The 18,499-nt window shown below is 48.4% G+C and overlaps 1 protein-coding gene across 1 annotated transcript in view; it reads left to right on the forward strand.

Annotated features, from left to right (window-relative positions):
• Positions 1-18,499, forward strand: part of LOC132466520 (dedicator of cytokinesis protein 2-like) — an 84,733-nt gene that overhangs the window by 12,389 nt on the left and 53,845 nt on the right. Inside the window, 8 exon segments of the mRNA XM_060063772.1 lie at positions 114-212; positions 1,014-1,086; positions 1,681-1,784; positions 5,601-5,802; positions 7,641-7,738; positions 8,039-8,128; positions 8,520-8,620; positions 13,860-13,994. Of these exon segments, the coding sequence (XP_059919755.1) occupies positions 114-212; positions 1,014-1,086; positions 1,681-1,784; positions 5,601-5,802; positions 7,641-7,738; positions 8,039-8,128; positions 8,520-8,620; positions 13,860-13,994 (902 nt within the window).

Here is an 18,499-nt window from a genome sequence, read left to right on the forward strand (position 1 = left end):
GTCCAGTGCTTGACCTGCCCTGTCCCCCTGTGGCCCTCGTGCTGTCTGACACGTGCACACGCAATCATACAAGGGAATGATGTTCTCTCCTTCTCTGTGCATGCTCCCTGAAGAACTCCATCTGTCTGGGAGCCGGCGATAAGGCCGTCAACGAGTACAGATCTGTCATCTACTACCAAATCAAACAGCCCCGCTGGATGGAGACCATTAAGGTATGTATGTATGTGTGTGTGTGTGTGTGTGTGTGTGTGTGTGTGTGTGTGTGTGTGTGTGTGTGTGTGTATCATGCTAGCTTGATGGTGCATGTGTGTGTGTGTGTTTGTGTGTAAGTGTGTGCGTGACTGTGAGTGTGCATCCTGTTAGCTTGATTGTGTGTGTGTGTGCGTGTGCGTGTGTGTGTGTGTGTGTTCTCTGGTAAGGCCGTTGTCTGGAGAGTTACATCTATTTCGGGGTGGTGTTCAGCAGACATTAATAGTCCTCGGGTTTGTGTGTGTTAGATGTCTTGTTTATATAATTTCCTGCTCCTTGTGGGGCCGCCGCTGGCAGCGCCACCAGCAGCGCCCGCTAGCTCCACCCACTAGCATCACTGATAGCACAGCCCGCTAGTCTTTAGGGGCCTGCCTTGATGGAACAGATTATATTAGGAAGCCCCTAGATTGGGGTAAAATATGGGGCGAAGAAGAAAACAAACATATTGTGTCTGAATATTCATTAACACGTGTGTATATATATATATATATATATATATATATATATATATATATATATATATATATATATATATATATATATATGTGTGTGTGTGTGTGCGTGGGTGTGTGTGTGTTTGTGTCTCTGTTCCGGCGTGTGTGTGAGTGTGCGTACGTGCATGCGTGCATGAATGCGAGCGTGCGTCGTGTACGTACGTGTGTGTGTGTGTGCGCGTGCGTGTGAGTGTGCATGTAGGACAGTGTGCTGCAAAGGGACGATGGCTTATGGTCGGGGTGATGTAACTGTGTTGAGATGTCCCCCAGGTGTCCATCCCGCTGGAGGAAATGCAGAGGATCCATTTGCGCTTCATGTTCCGGCACCGCTCCTCGCAAGAGTGTGAGTCCAAAAAATATTAAATCCATCCCTCTCCCCCCCCCACACCCTCTTCGCTCCAGCCACCTCTTGGCTGGAGAATTGAATAACCCTGGGGGGGGATATCTGATTGAAAGCCACAAGGAAGAACACCCCAGGCAGAATTCTTCTACACAGACACGCACACACCACACACACACACACACACTTATGCACCTGCCCAAACAAAGACAAGCACCCGCTCGCAAACAATGTTATTTACAGTTGGGTCTGGTTTTTAATTATTTCTAGACTATTTGGCATGCCTGAGACATTTTTCAAATAGTTTTGCATACATTGCAGAAATATTTTGATTTGGCCACCCACCCCCCAGTAAACTGTATATCATTTATCTCTCTCGCTCTCGCTCTCGCTCTCTCTCGCACTCTCTCGCTCTCTCTCGCTCTCTCTCTCTCCCTTTCTTATTCTCTCTCTCTCTCTCTCTCTCTCTCTCTCTCTCTCTCTCTCTCTCTCTCTCTCTCTCTCTCTCTCTCGCTCCGTCTCTCTCTCTCTCTCTCTCTCTCTCTCTCTCTCTCTCCCTTTCTTATTCTCTCTCTCTCTCTGTCCCTCTCTCTCTAGCCAAGGATAAGAGTGAGAAGAACTTTGCCATGGCGTTTGTCCGTTTGCTGAAGGATGACGGGACGGTCCTACAGGACGGCCTTCATGACCTGGTGGTCTTCAAGGTGGGATACTAGCTCACAACTATCCAAGTAATCGACCACATACCACCTAGCACACATCGTTTCTCCTAGACCCACAGCATATAACCCAGAACACAACATAACACCAAAAAAGCACCAAACACACAACTTTACACGCATCAAACCACTTTATACTTAGCACACAACTTTACATCTAAAGCACAACTTTACACTTAATACACAACTTTACACCAAACAAACACCTTTACACTTACTAAACAACTTTACATCTAACATACAACTTTACTTCTGACACACAACTTTGCACCCCCTTTCACGCAACTTTATGCCAAAGACACACCTTTATCCCTTGCACAAAACTTTATATGTAGCACACAACTCGACTGCCACCTTAGTTTACACCGAGCACACAACTCAACTCTTGGCACACAGCTCAACCGAACCTTCTCTAGAGACCAAGGGTCCACTAAAAAAAACAAATGGTTGAAACAAAACTATGTACACGCCAGTGCACTTCTGATTTATTTAAAGGCTTTACTAGAATTTATTCATCCCCACCTCATCCGCAGACCTCTCCGTGGAAGATTAAATAGCTTTACAAAGGCTGGAAGAATAATTTTCAGACAAATAAGTTAGCGAGCTTCTTGACTTATTTATAAGGCAAAAGCATTGTAAGTCTTTCTCAATTGTCTCCTGCTATCGATTCCACGTGCAAGTATTTTTGTGACAAAGTATTATAGTTAATACAACTGTGTACTGACTTATCCAGGTATATTAACTTGAGAATATCTTAATAACTGTGAAATGTCAAACTGAATTTGAAATAAGATCTAACCAGGTAAAAAGGTCTGTGCACATTATTATTGCAAAATCACGTCTAAATTAAACAAGGAAACTCTGCGACTGCACTCCCTTAGAAAAATATTAGCAGATAAATATCCGGAAAACCCACAGCACAATTTGTTATTGCAAAAGCAATAATATTTCTAATATGGTTTCATGATCTCAATAAAGAAGTGTATATCGTATTTCCTAAGAGGACAGCTCTGATTCCACATGGTTTCTGTTTCCGAGCATTAAGTCCTTTGTGATTTCCCTTCAGACACGGAGTCCGTACGGTTGCATGTACGGGCTTGTATGAGCCAGATACACCATTAACCTTCCACCCCCACATATGTTCACCAAATGATCATTAATTACACGTGTGTGCGTGAGTGCAAGTGCAGCCGTGTCCTTTGTGTGTGTCTCCATAACACCCTGTGGAGGACTGGGCAACAATGCAGTCCCATTGCCCTTAGCAAAGTGTAATAGGCAGCAGCCTCCCCTGGGAGCCAGATCAGCAGAAAGGGACTTTCTTTTTTATTGTCGGTATTGCCGGGAGCTGGAATTGTGCAATCCAATCCTGGCTAGGCAGGATGAAAGCCAATAGTTGGCCAGACGTCAGTTGCTCCTTGGTTATAGATTTCTGTCGACTTTGCCTCAAATTCTTTTGTTGTGCACTTTGACATCCTGCTGGGCAGTGCTGGCCAGCCCCTTTCATCCCGTTTATCACGCACTGTTACGTTATAAACCACGCTGTTTAGTGCCAGCCTACCTTTGAGACACCTAAAGTGTTGAATAGTTGAAAGACGGCTCAGTTCCGTTGGGTTCCGTGTGATTGGAGTGGGGTCAGCATAGCAACGACTTTTCAATGGATTTTCCGGAGGGCTCGCGGGTCAAGGGAGAGTCTGTAATTGGAGGTGGTTCCTTGAAATGCCCGTTGGCGTATGACATCCAATGTTTAACCCCTGGTTTACCGTGTCCTTGAGGTATCTGAAGTAAGAGCGAGTAATCACAATCCAGCCAAGGGTTGCTAGTTCAATCCTGAGCCCTGACAAGCTGGTTGTTGCTAAAGCGTGGTTGACACTAGTGTACAGAATTGTGTGGGTACGTGAAAGTATTCACGGTGACGCTCTTCCAGTGACAACCATTGTTGTCAAACGCGCTAAAGAAATTCAATTTTTTTTGGACCAAAAGTATGGGAAGCAAAACAAAAAGTTTGCGAAGTCGATCCGGCCGTGACCTTTTGCCGTGACCTTTCGCACAGCCCGTCACAGATGTGTATGGTGCGGACGGAGATTATCGCCGCGACGACAAGTTGAGTGAATCCAAATGGATTTCCTGCCAAATGAGCCGCAGCTAAGAGTGAATCCCCCTATTGATTAAATGCCAAATGCAATGAAGATTAATTACTCTCGCAATGACGTGGCACTCCCCCCCCTGTGCCCCCCCTGTCCCCCCCCTCCCTCGCTCTCCCTTATCTCTCGTTATCCCCCCAATCCCCTCCAGACCTCCGTCCCCTCCGTGGCACCCCTCTCTCACCCCCTCTCACCCCTCTCCCTCACCCTCTATTCTTCACTTTCATACTTTTGCTGCCCCCTCCATTCATTGAATGTTTTTATCGGGAGAATAAGAGGTCACAGCCCGAGTCTGAGGAAGCAAGAGGTCACCCTCCTGGGGGGAAGTTATTGGAGGGGGAGCTGGATGAGGCTTGAGGTCATGAGGTACGGTTGCACAAACAGCGTTGATTAAAAGTGAGATGGTTATTGGAGTGGGTAGGAGCACAATGTTTACACTGGGGGATTTTATCTCCAGCTCTTTTCCCCCTCGGTTTTCATACGCCCTTCAAGACCAATATTCCAATGTCCTGTCCCAGCTTCCCCCATTTTAGCCCATACTCGAAGAGGCTTCTTGGCCTCGTTCCCCAAAGACGTTCCCCAAAGAAGAGTCTCTCCTAATAGGTTATTCCCCTCATCCTCACCTCCCTCTGGCCCTTAGCTACAACGTTTCTTAAAGAAATGACTGCAGCTCGATTATGCAAACCACCACTATTTTTCGTCATGGGTTTTTCTGGGTCTTCGGGAACTGCCATGGGTGATTAAATATAAATGGATTAGGATCCAACAAATAGATTAGGACCATTTGTTTGATGAGATTAGGACCAATTATGTGGACAATTAGGTGTAGAGCTTTGATTTAGGGGTCTGTTCCCAGCATGCTAGGAATGTATGAACCCTACTCGCAGTACTGGTTTGACACTCTGGATAAAAGCATTTACCAAATGGTATATATTTGATCAAAGTAATGTACTGCTGGGTTTTAGTCTCTGCCTGTATGCATTCATTAGCAATACGTCACTGTGTCACTCGTTTAACGTCTGATACATAGCGAGGGCCCTCAAAGCTCAGCTCTTATTGGCTGTGTCAGACCTGTCAGACGTAGCTCCGGTCCGACGCTGGTGAATCATTCATGTTCTGCATTCAGTCCCCTGTCCCTGGTACATCTTGTATTTTATAAGTAGACCTCTGAGCAATTCTCACACAGCACATTTTAAATCATGTTTAGCTCCTAGCACTTAGCCGCTAACAGCTAGCACCTAGCCTCTAGAGTGAGTTAAGGTTTCTATGAGCGCAAACACATAGACTCCTCATGCCCCTACTGATATCTCACCCGCCGGGTGTGTGTGTCTATGTGGTTGTGTGTGTGTGTGCGTGCGTGCATGTGTGTGTGTGTGCGCGTGCGCGCGTGTGTGTGTTTATGTGCGTGTGTGTGTGTGTGTGTGCGTGCGCGTGTAGGTGGTTGTGTGTGTGTTTATGTGTTTGCCTGCCTGTGTATGTGAGTATGCGTGTGGGTGTGAGAGTACCTGGTGTGTGTGTGTGTGTGTGTGCGTGTGTGTGCGTGCGTGTGTATGTGAGTGTGTGCGTGAGTGTGTGCGTGCGTGCGCGTGTGTGTGAGAGTACCTGGACTATCTGTGGCCTCACCCCTGTGTGTGTCCCCCCCCCCCCCCCCCCCGGGCAGGGTGACAGTAAGCGCATGGAGGACGTGGGCTCCTACCTGTTGCTGCCCTCCACACGCTCCCAGCAGGGGGACCCCCACAAGGCGGGGGGCCTGGGCCGCAGCTCCAGCAACCTGTCGGGCGGCGGGGGGGGCTTGTCGGTCAGCTCCAGGGACAGCTTCGCCATCTCTACCCTGGTCTGCTCCACCAAACTCACCCAGAACGGTAAGGCCTCGTGGGGGGGGGTGGGTGGGGGGGTGTGTCTCTGTGTGTGTGTGTGTGTGGGTTGGTGGGGGTATGTTTGTGTGTTTTTCTTTGTTTGTGTTGTGTGTTTGGTTGGCAACATGTTTTTCTGTGTGTGTGTGTGGGGGGGGATGTGTGTATCTGTGTGTCTGCATGGGAGGGTTGGTGGGGGTTTGTTTGTGTTTGTGGTTGGCAACATGTTTTTCTGTGTGTGTGTGTGTGTGGGGGGGGGGGGGGGGGGGGGGGGGATGTTTGTCTCTGTGTTTGTGCGCGTGTGTGGGTTGGTGGGGGTATGTTTGTGTTTGTGTGTTTTTTTTATGTTTGTGTTGTTGGTTGTGTGTTTGGTTGGTTGGCAACATGTTTTTCTGTGTGTGTGTGTGGGGGGATGTGTGTGTGTGGGTTGGAGGGTGTGTGTGTGTGTCTGTCTGTCTGTGTGTGTGTGTGTGTGTGTGTGTGTGTGTGTGTGTGTGTGGTTCGGACTGCTAAGTATGCTCAAATATCAATAAAGAACCCCAAAGAACTCCTAAGCTGTATCAATTCCATGGTAGATCGATGTGGTGCCCGGGGCTATCCACATTGTTCCAAAGCCTCCATTTCTAGACTGCAACCTGTACTCTCACCAAGTCCCCAGCACTGTGGCGTGCTTGTTTCTCAGGCCAGCTTTAAGAGTCCCTTGGCAGTCAGTAATTGCTCCACCCCAATTCTGTAGTGGGGCGGGTTAAATATAAAGGGAACTCCAATGTAGCTCTAGGGAATTGATCGGTGATCAAATCCAGCTGTACGTTTGGATCTCACTGTGCTTTTTTTTCGAAAGTAAAAGCATCATTGGGATTTGTAAATTAATTGAGAGTGTCATAATTTTCTCCTGCATCTCACACTTAAAGGTAGCCATGCATCACACACACACACACACACACACACACACACACACACACACACACACACACACACACACACACACACACACACACACACACACACACACACACACACACACACACACACACACACACAGGCGTGCAATGAGAGAACAGACAAGGAGAACACTCTGAGACAGATGCTGTAGCATCTGTTACTGAGGAAACCAGTCCATCACTATAATGAATATTCTCCTTCAGTATAAATCACCTATGCGGTTACATCACACGCACACTGACAAACACACACACACACACTGACAGAGATCCCCATATTTCATGTGATGCCTGAGCGGTGGTCCGGGGGTCAACCAGCAGATGTGCTGCATGGCTCGCTGAAGGACAAGCTGCTGGCCGGCGAGGGGGGAGAGAGAGTCGGCTGGCCAGCAGAACAGCGGCCTGGCTGTTGCTCCTCTGTCAAACAGCGGTGGAACTAATGGCAGGGACATGGGGGGGGGGGGGCGGAGACGATTTATACGGGGCACAGCCAGGTTGGGCCCGGCTGCATATCAGCTGTGCTTTAGTTTCAGTGGTTCATGTTTTATTTAGTCATTCAGATAAAGAATCTGTGTTTATTATGTCAATTATGTTATAATGACGCATTTGGCTCAGAGCGTAATCATCGCTTTCCGGGCTGGAGGACTATATTAAGCATCTGCTGAATGACTACGAATCGTGTCAGCATGAATTAATTGATACAACAATGTCAGTACTTCCAACGCTTTACTTTATTGCATTAAAATGGACAAATGTGAGGGAAGATCAACACTCCAACACATTGACCCTGCCAGTATATGAATAGGCGACCATGTTTGGACTTGGACCTTCGAAGCCATGGACTTGGACCTGTGTTGTGTTTCACCTCCTGTGTGTTTGACGAGTACAACCTTGGATGTCTTTAAGTGGGCTTGCTGGGGCTGCTGAAGTGGAGGACTCGACCGGAACTTCTCAGGGAAAACCTGGAGAAGCTCAAACTCATTGATGGAGAGGAGGTGGTCAAGGTCAGCCTGCACACCCTGACGCACACACATATGCATTCACTAGGAGGGTTATCCCTATATGGGAGGTTCATTTAAATATATTTCCATATTTATTTTAACTCGATGTCTCTGTGTGTGTCTGTGTATGTACGTGTGTGTGTGTGTGTGTGTGTGCGCGTATATCTGTGTGTGTTTCTGTGAATGTTTGAGTGCGTGTATGTCTGCAAATCTGTGTGTATCTGTGTGTGTGTCTGCAAACGTGTGTGTGTGTGTGTTTGTTTGTGTCTGCGAATGTGTGTGGTCGTGCGTGTGCACGTGCAGTTCCTGCAGGACACCCTGGACGCCTTGTTTAACATAATGATGGAGCACTCGCAGACTGACGACTACGACTTCCTCGTCTTCGACGCCCTGGTGAGTTTGCGTGTTGCGTGTGTGTGTGTGTGTGTGTGTGTGTGTGTGTGTGTCTGCGTCGTCTCTGCGGTGGGTATCCCTGTCAGGGCTCTTGTCAGAGTGTCTCCGCATGGGGCCTGTCTGCCATCTTCCCATCCGTTCCCACATCAGTCCTCCTTAACACGGGTAAACATGTCTATCCATCTCGCCTCCCAGATGACTCCCTCAGACGATGGCGTTGCCTCATGCCACTTCGACATTCACCCCACACCGCTGTCTGTCTGTCTGTCACTCTCTATGTATCTCACCCACCTCATCCTACCCCACCCCTCTCTAATTCCACCGCTCGCTGTCGCTCTCTCTCTCCCCCTCTCATCATGCCTCTAACTCTCTCTATCCCTCCGTCTCTCAGATTTACATCATAGGTCTGATTGCCGACAGGAAGTTCCAGCATTTCAACACGGTGTTGGAGGCCTACATCAAGCAGCACTTCAGCGCCACACTGGCCTACAAGTAAGCCGCTGCTATGTTGTTGGCTATGTGGTGAGGAGAACGTCTGAAGGAAACCAAATTAGAGCACAGCTCCTATTGATGCACCCGTCTCAAACGCCTATATGAACCTTCAGTGGTTTGAGTCGACCTATACCTCAGAAACACAGTCGATCGGACGGTGTGTACATTGTGCGACCATCAAAAGATAAAATGCATGAAAGCCCATGAAAGTGAAAGCAATTAGAGTAGGGTGAGGTGCACCATGGGAGGTCGGATCGGATTGGCACCCCACATCCTTATATGATTAACCCTCTAATGTCGAGCACCAAGAACGACGAGTTCTGACGAGTCAAGACCCAAACCTCACTACTTATTCTTCCATGCACAGTGCCTTGATTCCTTCTAAATAACTCCTGTTTAGATTGCAGGTTGTAGGTCAAAGTCACCTTGAAATGAGAACAAGTGAAAACAAATTTTTATTCTTTATCCAAATATAGTTGGAAACTACTCTGAACCTGAACAATACTCGTAACTCATCTGCATATCCTTTTATTTTTTTGAAAAGGGTGCCGTTTAACTTTCAGACATTAATCTGATATGACAGATGACATCATGTCCCTTCCCCAAATATCCCGATCCGTCAAATCATAAACGATGTTCCTCAGATGTTTTGTGGCTACAGTGCAAATCACCGATTTTATTTAAAATATGCTTGCAACAAAAGTGCGCTGAACATTGACTGTTGCCTCTAAACATGGAGGGTGGCGCCGTGTGTTCCCCCGGCTGCTGTGTGTGTGCTGTGGTCCGGGCCAAAGCACCGGGATTTAAAGCTATACCCCTAATCTGGGAAGCACACGGCCGTGTTGAATCATTACCCTCTGAGAGGTTCTGGCAAGGAGTGACAGGCAAACTGCAGCTACTGCAGGGTTTACCGCCTTGGCGTGCGTGTGTGTCTGTTTGGTTGTGTGAGCTAGTTAGTTTGTATATGTGGGTTTGTGGGTTTGTGTGTTGTTTCTGTTAGTTTGTGTGTTTGTCTGTACTTGTGTTTGTGTGTGTGTCAGTTGGTGTGTTTGTGTGCTTGTTAGTTTTTGTGTTTGTGTGTGTATGCACGTGTGTTTGTGTGTTTTTGTTTGTTTTATGTGTGTACGTGTGCGCGTCTTTGAGGATGGATTGGTCTCTGTGTGTGTGTGTGTGTGTGTGTGTGTGTGTGAGCTGTTTTTTCTTTGGCTAGTGGAGCACTGGAGAGGGATAAAGTCTTGTAATACGTTTGTTTGTTTGTTTGTGTGTAGTTGTATTTCTATGTCTTTGTGGGCATCTGCGTTTGAGAATGGGTTAGTGTGTGTGAGTGTGTGTGTGTGTGTGTGAGGTTGGACTGGTGGAGCCTTTGCCTGAGTGGGATTAGGTGTGCAATGTAATGTGCAATGTGTGCACCGTGAACCGTGTTTATGAAACACCAGTTTCCAGAACAATCACTCCCACACATCCTGTCCTCATCCCAACATGCCGGTGTTTTCCCCGTAACTCTCTCTGTAATTGCATTCCTAACAACACACTTGGTTGGCTGTCGTACAAGGCGCTGTTTTTTCAGTCACCAGAAGGAACCACATGGGACCAGCATCCTGGTGCACATGCTTTTAAAGGTCCCATGACATGAAAATCTCAATTTATGAGGTTTTCTAACATAAATATGAGTTCCCCTAGCCTGCCTATGGTCCCCCAGTGGCTAAAACTTGCGTTTGGTGTAAAACGAGCACTAGCTGTTCTGCTCGCCTTTGAAAAAACGGAGGCTCAAGCGCGCTGATTTGGAAATCTGTGCTCATGACGTCATGAGGAATCTCAGCTCCTCCCCTTACTCTGCCTGGCCCGCCCAGAGACGTTGGCCCGCCAATGAGACTCGACCGTGCGAGCGCCACATGTGTGTGTGTGAATACACACACTGTAACGCAAGTGTTTCTTGTCGGTTCTTTGACGTGTCTTGTATTTCCACAACGAGACTGTCGTGGGGGTTATCTAAGCCATGGTTGAGAAGGAATTGGGGGAAAGGAACTTTGGTTTGACTCGCTGAAGTACATGAACTGCGACATGCCGCCGGTTGCCGCGAGGCACCATCGCCCGGCAGCGGGCAGCCGGCCGCAGGCAGCGCGCGGTTCAGTCGACTTCAGGTTGATGTGAAAGTGGAAGAACCAGAGACGTCGCAGAACCCGACAAAGTCGTTTGTGATTCATAATATCGTCTGGAGGCGCACACAATATGTTATATGATATAGATATCTATGTATTATATGATATTATTTAGATATAGAGCTCCAGGACTGTAACGCAAGTGTTGTACACTTCCTTGTTATTTGGATAACCGTTCTGCTGTTGGTGTGATGGCTCATAACACGTCGGACTCTCGTCTCTGGTATTTCTACAACGAGACTCGTATTGGGGGTTATCTCAGCCAAGGTTGAGAATGAATTGGGGGGAAGGAACTTTGGCTTTGACTCCCTCAAGAACATGAACCACGACAAGGAGGAGAAAGGGATCTTTGCCGGGCAGCGCTTATGCACCTCTGCCTCCGGCGGTGGTCCCTCAGCGGGGCTCAAGCGGGAGACATTCGCCGCCAACAATCCCTTTCTCCTCCATGTCGTGGTTCATGTTCTTGAGGGAGTCAAAGCCAAAGTTCCTTCCCCCCAATTCATTCTCAACCATGGCTCGGATAACCCCCACGACAGTCTCGTTGTGGAAATACAAGACACGTCAAAGAACCGACAAGAAACACTTGCGTTACAGTGTGTGTATTCACACACACACATGTGGCGCTCAGTGTGAGCGCCACGTTACAGTGTGTGTATTCACATTGATGTGGACGTTGAAGAACCAGGAATGTCGGAGAACCCAACGCGGTCGTTTGAGATTCATAATATCGGCTCACACAGCTTTTGGCCGTGATAATATATATTATATGATATAGATATGTGTAGGCTATATGATAATATTTAGATATAGAGCTCCAGGACTCCCGTGTGTTCTAGAATATTTACAGAACACGGCTAAAGGCTGTGTGCGGCTCGCCATTGCGATACATCCACTGTAAACAGAGCGCATGGTGGCTGCAAGCTGCTCAGGGCCACACCCCCACCCTCCTCCTTGACACGCCCACCGAAACAGCGCATTTGGGGGAAGCTCAATGTGCGACTGGCTCGGAGTGGCTGTAACTCTGCACCACGGCTGAATTTAGGGAACGTCTTTGAATACTGTGTTAGTTGCCCACTAATACCTATATTAAAGAATACATAAAATAGCATGTCATGGGACCTTTAACTCTGTGTGTATCTGTCTGTGGGACTGTTTATTCATTGGTGTGTTGCGCTTACATGTCTGTCTATGTGGATCCACGAACGTGCGTGTGCGCGCGCGTGTGTGTGTGTGTGTGTGTGTGCGTGTGTGTGTGTGTGTTTACTTTTTTGGACATAACCAACTGTAGCTCAGACACCACAACTCAGAATAATCTCAGTTTATTGTAATAAAGGGTACAAATAGTATGAAATAAAAGAAGTCTATCTGCAGAGAGGCCACAGTCCTTGACAAGCACACAAAGGTTGAAGCACTGCAGTGGGTCCTGAACAGCGGGCACACGTCCTCGAGGACATGGCTGCAGACAGGGATGCCACTGCTCCTCTCAGCCCTCTCAGGAGGGGGGCTTTTGTTATCTCTGTGTATGAGCCAGCCAAGGCCGTCTCAGTTCCCCTCAAGGCTCGAATAAACAGCGAATTGGTTACTAAAGATGTGAACTAAGGAGTCACAGTGCCTTAGTGTCTTGTGAACAACATGTCTTATGGAAATGTGCCGTTACAGTTTTTTCTTTGTGTGTGTGTGTGTGTGTGTGTGTGCGCATGTGTGTGTGTCTGTGTGTGCACGTGCACGTGTGTTTGTATGGCTGACTGCTTGCATGCATGTCTATTTGGTGCTACTACTGTGTGTGTCAGTTTGTGTGGTGGACCTGACTTCAACTGTGTGTGATCACCGATCACCTCGACTTTGTGTGCATACGGATCTGCCTTCATGTTCATGGGCCTGCATGTCTAAGTGCCCCCCTGTGTGTGTGTGTGTGTGTGTGTGCGTGTGTGTGTGTGTGTGTGTGTGTGTGTGTGTGTGTGTGTGTGTGTGTGTGTGTGTGTGTGTGTGTGTGTGTGTGTGTGTGTGTGTGTGTGTGTGTGTGTGGAGTGTTAACCCTCCTAAACAGGGTCAGGCCCTCTCCCAGCCCCCTCCGTCTGGGTGCTGTTACATAAAGCTCTCCAACGCCCACACACTGATACTTTAAACTCCACTGCTGGCCTTTCCTTTTCTCCAAATTGTTCATTTTGTCTGGCTCCAGGCTGGCCCGGGTCCCAGCCCGGCACCCCCACAGCAAGGTGCAGATTAACGGGCAGTGATGAGTCTGGAATAGTTTCCACCTCATCCGGACAGATTAGAATCCATTTCATAACTGGCCCATCTTCTCGTCTTTTCGTCACCCCTCACACACATTTGGTATTTGGTGCAGGACGAAATAAGGACACAAAGCCCAAATGCTTTCGCCCTCATCCCTTCATCCCTGTCCCCGTCACTGTTAGTCACACATGTGTTCCATGCTGAGCCGGGGGGGGGGGGGGGGGGGGTGGGGTAGTGGGGGGAGGGCGAGTGCCCTGATGAGCCTGGCGTGGGTTGGAGCACTCCCTCTGGGACGGGGGACATTTTGTGGGCAAATGAAGTTCTGTTTGTGCTCAAAGGGTGCTCAATCTGTTGAACGGTGGATTCTTGTGGGGCCGTTTTATTTCTCACTTACTCCTTGTTGTTGTTTTTTCACACATTTGATTATATCCGTGCGACTCGTATGATTGCTTTGTGATTGGCGGAGCCGACAAGGTTTGGGTAAACTCACCCACGCTGTGGCATGGCCAATAACACTTTGATGATGATATTGATTCATGAAGTAATGTCTCACCCTCGAATTTTTCCTCTCTCCCTCCCTCCCTCTCTCTTACGCCCTCCCTCCTTCCTTCTCTGTCTCTCTCACTCCAAACCTTCCCTTGATCCCTCCCTTTCCCCCTCTCTCCATCTATCTCCCCCCTTCCTCTCTCCCTCCTTACCTCTCTCTCTGTCCCTCTCTCTCCCACTCAATCCTTCCCTCCCTCCCTCACTCCCTCCCTCTCTGTCCCTCTCTCCTTCGCTCCATCCCTCACTGCCTCCCTCCCTCCCTCTCTCTCTCTCTCTCCCCCTTCCCCTCCCTGCCCCAGGAAGCTGATGTCGGTGTTGAAGAACTACCTGGACGTGTGTAGCCGGGGGGACCACTGTGAGAACATCCTGCGGACCCTCAAGGCCTTGGAGTACATCTTCAAGTTCATCGTCCGCTCCCGCATGCTCTACTCCCAGTACGTACATGTGTGTGTGTGTGTTTGTGTGTGTGTGTGTTTGTGTGTGTGTGTGTGTTTTGCTTCCTTTGCCTCATATCCACATCTCAATCCATCTGCCAGTCATATGGATGTGTTTTTATATTGCATTCACCCATGTGTTTATTTGTCCTTGTCATCACACACACCCATGTCCACGCACACACACACACAAAAAAACAGACACATTTGCATACCCACACACACTCGCCTACATACCCATGGCCACACACATACACAACAACACACACACACATTTAATTCTTTATTTGAATCCACCAATCACATTACTAAGAGACAAGATTCAAATACAGTATTTCAGAGATAAGATAAGTCATTGTTCAAGGGTACAAAAAACATCTCCTGCGCCACACTGCCAGGTTGCCTATCACTGCTGATATGGAGCAGAACTTTGCTAATTGTTTAGATTTTCTGCTGGAGAGCCCAGCCAGCCTTAACCCACTGAAAACACGGTTGTGGACATGCCCCAAGCTTCCAAAAGTAAACCCTATTAGCTTGCATTGGTAGCCTAGGTCCCTTAGAATTTCCAGAATGGGCTGGTATTTAATGAATTTATCGTTGAAAGCAATTTCCATGTACAGATCAAATACACAGCCTATCTCAAGTAAGAGCACTTCCCTTCTGTCTCTGTTTAAAAACACAACATCAGGGGTATTTGGGATGTTACACATCACATCAATAGAGCTGTTAAACCATTCCGGCATGATGCGTGAATGTTTGTACATGGTCACATTTTCTAGAGATACTTCCTTAACATTGCTGGAAATTAGATCGACAAGTCGGTCATGGCGTGCAATATACAGTCCTTTGTACATAGTACAGCCATTCACAACATGGGCAACTGATTCAAGTTGATGGCCAGAGTGCATTATACAGTGTGGATGGTGGTGTGCAGGATACCATAATGCCAGATTGTATTTAGTAGGTAGCACCTGCAGCCTCACTTTGGCAGTAAAACAGAGGATGTCCTCCCCAACAGCAGCATTTTTGTACATGGAGTGGGAAGCAGAGTGGTCGGCAAAGTCTAGGCATGCTAGCTTTCCCTGCATTCTAAGTCCAGTCCAGTGTTGTTTGGTCTCTGTTTGTTTTATGTTGAGAAGGAATCTCCTTGCTGTTGTGTTCTGTAGTATGTGTTGTGCCTCGTTGTGATATACAGTTGCCTCTGCGGTTACAGAAGGGTCGGTGACAACTGCATCAGATGCCTGTGGTGTTGTGTGTGAGTTGTGTTGTGTCCATTCCAGTTTGACTGACATTCTGTTGCACAGATCATTTAGGTCCGGCCAGTCCGACCGAACTCCAAAGCCTGCAGCTTGTGTGTCCAGTTTCCCGCTGCTTTTCCTCCCAAAGCCTAAGAAGCTGTTCTGGCCTGCTTTGGCCAGAGGGACCTTCCTCTTCCTGAGGTCCAGCATGAGGGAAGCTCTGGCAAGCTCTCTGACAGTAGCGTCATCATTGTTGAGCATGCTGAGGAGGTGTGTCAGCCTGGTTGCGGGTGTATACCCATTCCACGTTTGGGACACCCAGCCCCCCCTCTTTACGTGAGAGGAAGATGAGGTCCCGGGTAGAGTGTGAGTTCAGCCCTAGCCATTTTCGGACAGCCTGGACTGTTTTATTGTTCATGTCCTGTAAGACATTTTGCAGGATGTGGACGTTTGCAAAGAGGTGTTGAACCTTTGCAAGGGCCACCTCTCTGATAGCGTCCAGTTTCATGACTACAGGGAGTGGGGAGGAATCAATTAGATCGATTCTGTTCTTATAGGCACTACATAGCTCCTGTGCCTGCTCCCCCCACTCACCCGCAATGTTGATGTTATGGCCAAGATAGGTGTATGACTCGTGGCGTGAGTAGACCCTGATAGGCTGCCCCATTATTGTGAAGGAGGGCGGTTTGTCAGATTTGGCTTTATACCAGCGGTTGCCACCACTGCGTCGCTCATAAAGAGCTGCACACTTGGTGTGCTTCACCTCCAGCTTTGACCAGTGAAGAAATTCATCTGTTCTGGCCAGCATGTTATGTAAAACACTCTCTTCTCTGGAGGATACCTCGTCAGCTTAACCCTGAACAGGGTTTGGGGATCTGATATCAGGTGGTGCACACTGACCCAGCCACTTGAGCCACTGGTTAATGGCAAGGATGAAGTTCACCACACTCCAACACACACACACACACACACACACACACACACACACACACACACACACACACACACACACACACACACACACACACACACACACACACACACACATTTACCCAGGCATTTGCACACACATGCACTCACTCAGTCACTCACAGTCATTCATTCATACATACATTTACATTTAGGGCATTTAGCAGACGCTTTTATCCAAAGCGACATTTGTCGGAAGAAAGAGGAACACTATAACTCTGTCGATGCAGTAAAGATATTCATAGAAACAAGTGCCAAGCACTTATTATTGCTAGAATGGGATACAAACATACACACACTCAGAAACAAAAACACACACTAACAAATAAAGACGAACCGTCCGCACACAGACGTGCGCAAAACAAACACACACACAGAAAAGTGCAGACACTCACCGGCAATCAATACGTCGTTTTGGTAATTGTGTCCGATGCCCGCCGGCGGACAGTGTGCTGAGAGCAGCACTTAAGGCTGCTAATTAGCATTGATGATGTGGCCACCACGGAACCACCACTAACGACCGGGGCTGAGTGGGTGAGCCGTGACGCACAGTGTAGTCCACCGTGGTGCATCATGGGAGGCCACGACCGCTAGACAACCAGGAGATAGACCCCGGTCGCACAGCCTAGCCCACCTCGATGCATCATGGGAGGCCGCGACCGCTAGACAACCAGGAGATAGACCCCGGTCGCACAGCCTAGCCCACCGCGGCGCACATCCCCTCACTGTAGACATCGGCTAGTACTCCTGGGTGACTGACTGCTTGTGTTACGCTCTGGGGTAAGGGTCTGAATCCAAATGCGGTGCGTAATAAACAAGACAGGAGGCAGCGATCCGTTTGCAGAACAAAATAACTTCTTTACCGACTTGGTTTACAGACACGGTACAAAAACACAGACTTTCTGCAACAAAACAAAACAGAGAAACAAATCTCCCAACAAGTACAACAGAGCCACGGTCTGGCTGAAGTCACCGTGACAAACATTCGTGAGGATTCAGCAGGAAGTGAGGAAAGCAGAGGGAACAGATAGACATAATCAACATAATAAACAACATAATCACAGGTGCGGATGAGCAGGTCATTAGTGCATGGTGTCCGGTAAGGATACCACCGTGCGAGGCTGAAGTAGAGCGTCTAGATGTCGCTGCACGCCCGCTGTGTAACAGCAGATGCCCAAACCAGTGATTTCATCTAATGAAGCTGAGAGCGTTTGTTTCTTGTTAACGTGTGTTTCCCTGTGTGTGGGTTCTGGTGTAAATGTTTTTGAGGCCTGTTGAAGTTTGTGTGTGTGTGTGTGTTAGTGTGGGCATCTGTCTGTGTGTGACGCCTATGCACAGCAGTGGAACGTTTGTTGTGTTTCTGAGTGTTTCTGTATGTATGTGTGTGTGTGTGTGTGTGTGTTGTGCAGACGTCGGTGAGGCCTACCAGGAAGTGCGTGTGCTTCTATGTGAGCTACAACATTTGTTGGTAGAGTGTGATTGTGTTTTGTGTTGTCGAGGCCTTCCGGTGGGAGATGCCTTCCAGTGTGTGCGTGTTTTGCATCTTTGCATATCTGTGTGTAGCACAGCTGAACATTGGTTGTTGTTTTTGTCTTGAGTGTGTGTGTGTTTGTCATGAAATCAGTGCCGACTGGATGTAACGCAGTGTTTCGGCTGCAGTTTGTTTTCCCTGTTTGAAGTTAATTGGTGGCTGATGGCCTGCCTGGTGCATGTCTAATCCTGCGTCACCCACTGTGGGCCCCGTTTGTTCTGCAATCTGTGTCTGCTTGTTTATTGAAACAAAGTTTCTTTATTTATTCATGACGTCTCTCTGTGCGCCTGCCAGGCCGCCCTGTCCGTCCGTCTGTCTGACTCGCCTGTCTCCGTACGGCTGTTCTTTCGTGCGTGTGATGAACGCGTTGAAGCTCCGTCCATACATGCATCCAGCTCGTATGGATCGCTTCCCCCAGCAGTGCTGCCGGCATGTCTTTGGTCTCATGGCTCCTCTGGATGGACACTTCTGCCGAGGCCCCATGGGGACCAGCGGGAACCATCAATCCAACTCTGATTTGCTCTCAGCCTCCCCTCTCTCTCCCTCTCCCTCTTTATCCCTTTTATCTCCTTCCGGTACTCACTCAACCTCTCTCGTTCTCTCTCTCGTTCTCTCTCGTTCTCGCTCTCTCTCTCTCTCGCTCTCGCTCGCTCTTTCACTCTTATCCTCCCTCCCTGCTGTCCCCCCACCAACACATCACTACTTCCAACACGGAACAATGCATGGGAAGTTTGTTATTGTTTTGTTCACCGGAGCGCCCTTATCTC

The sequence above is a fragment of the Gadus macrocephalus genome, chromosome 10, assembly GCF_031168955.1.
Source record: "Gadus macrocephalus chromosome 10, ASM3116895v1".
NCBI classification, from domain to species: domain Eukaryota; kingdom Metazoa; phylum Chordata; class Actinopteri; order Gadiformes; family Gadidae; genus Gadus; species Gadus macrocephalus.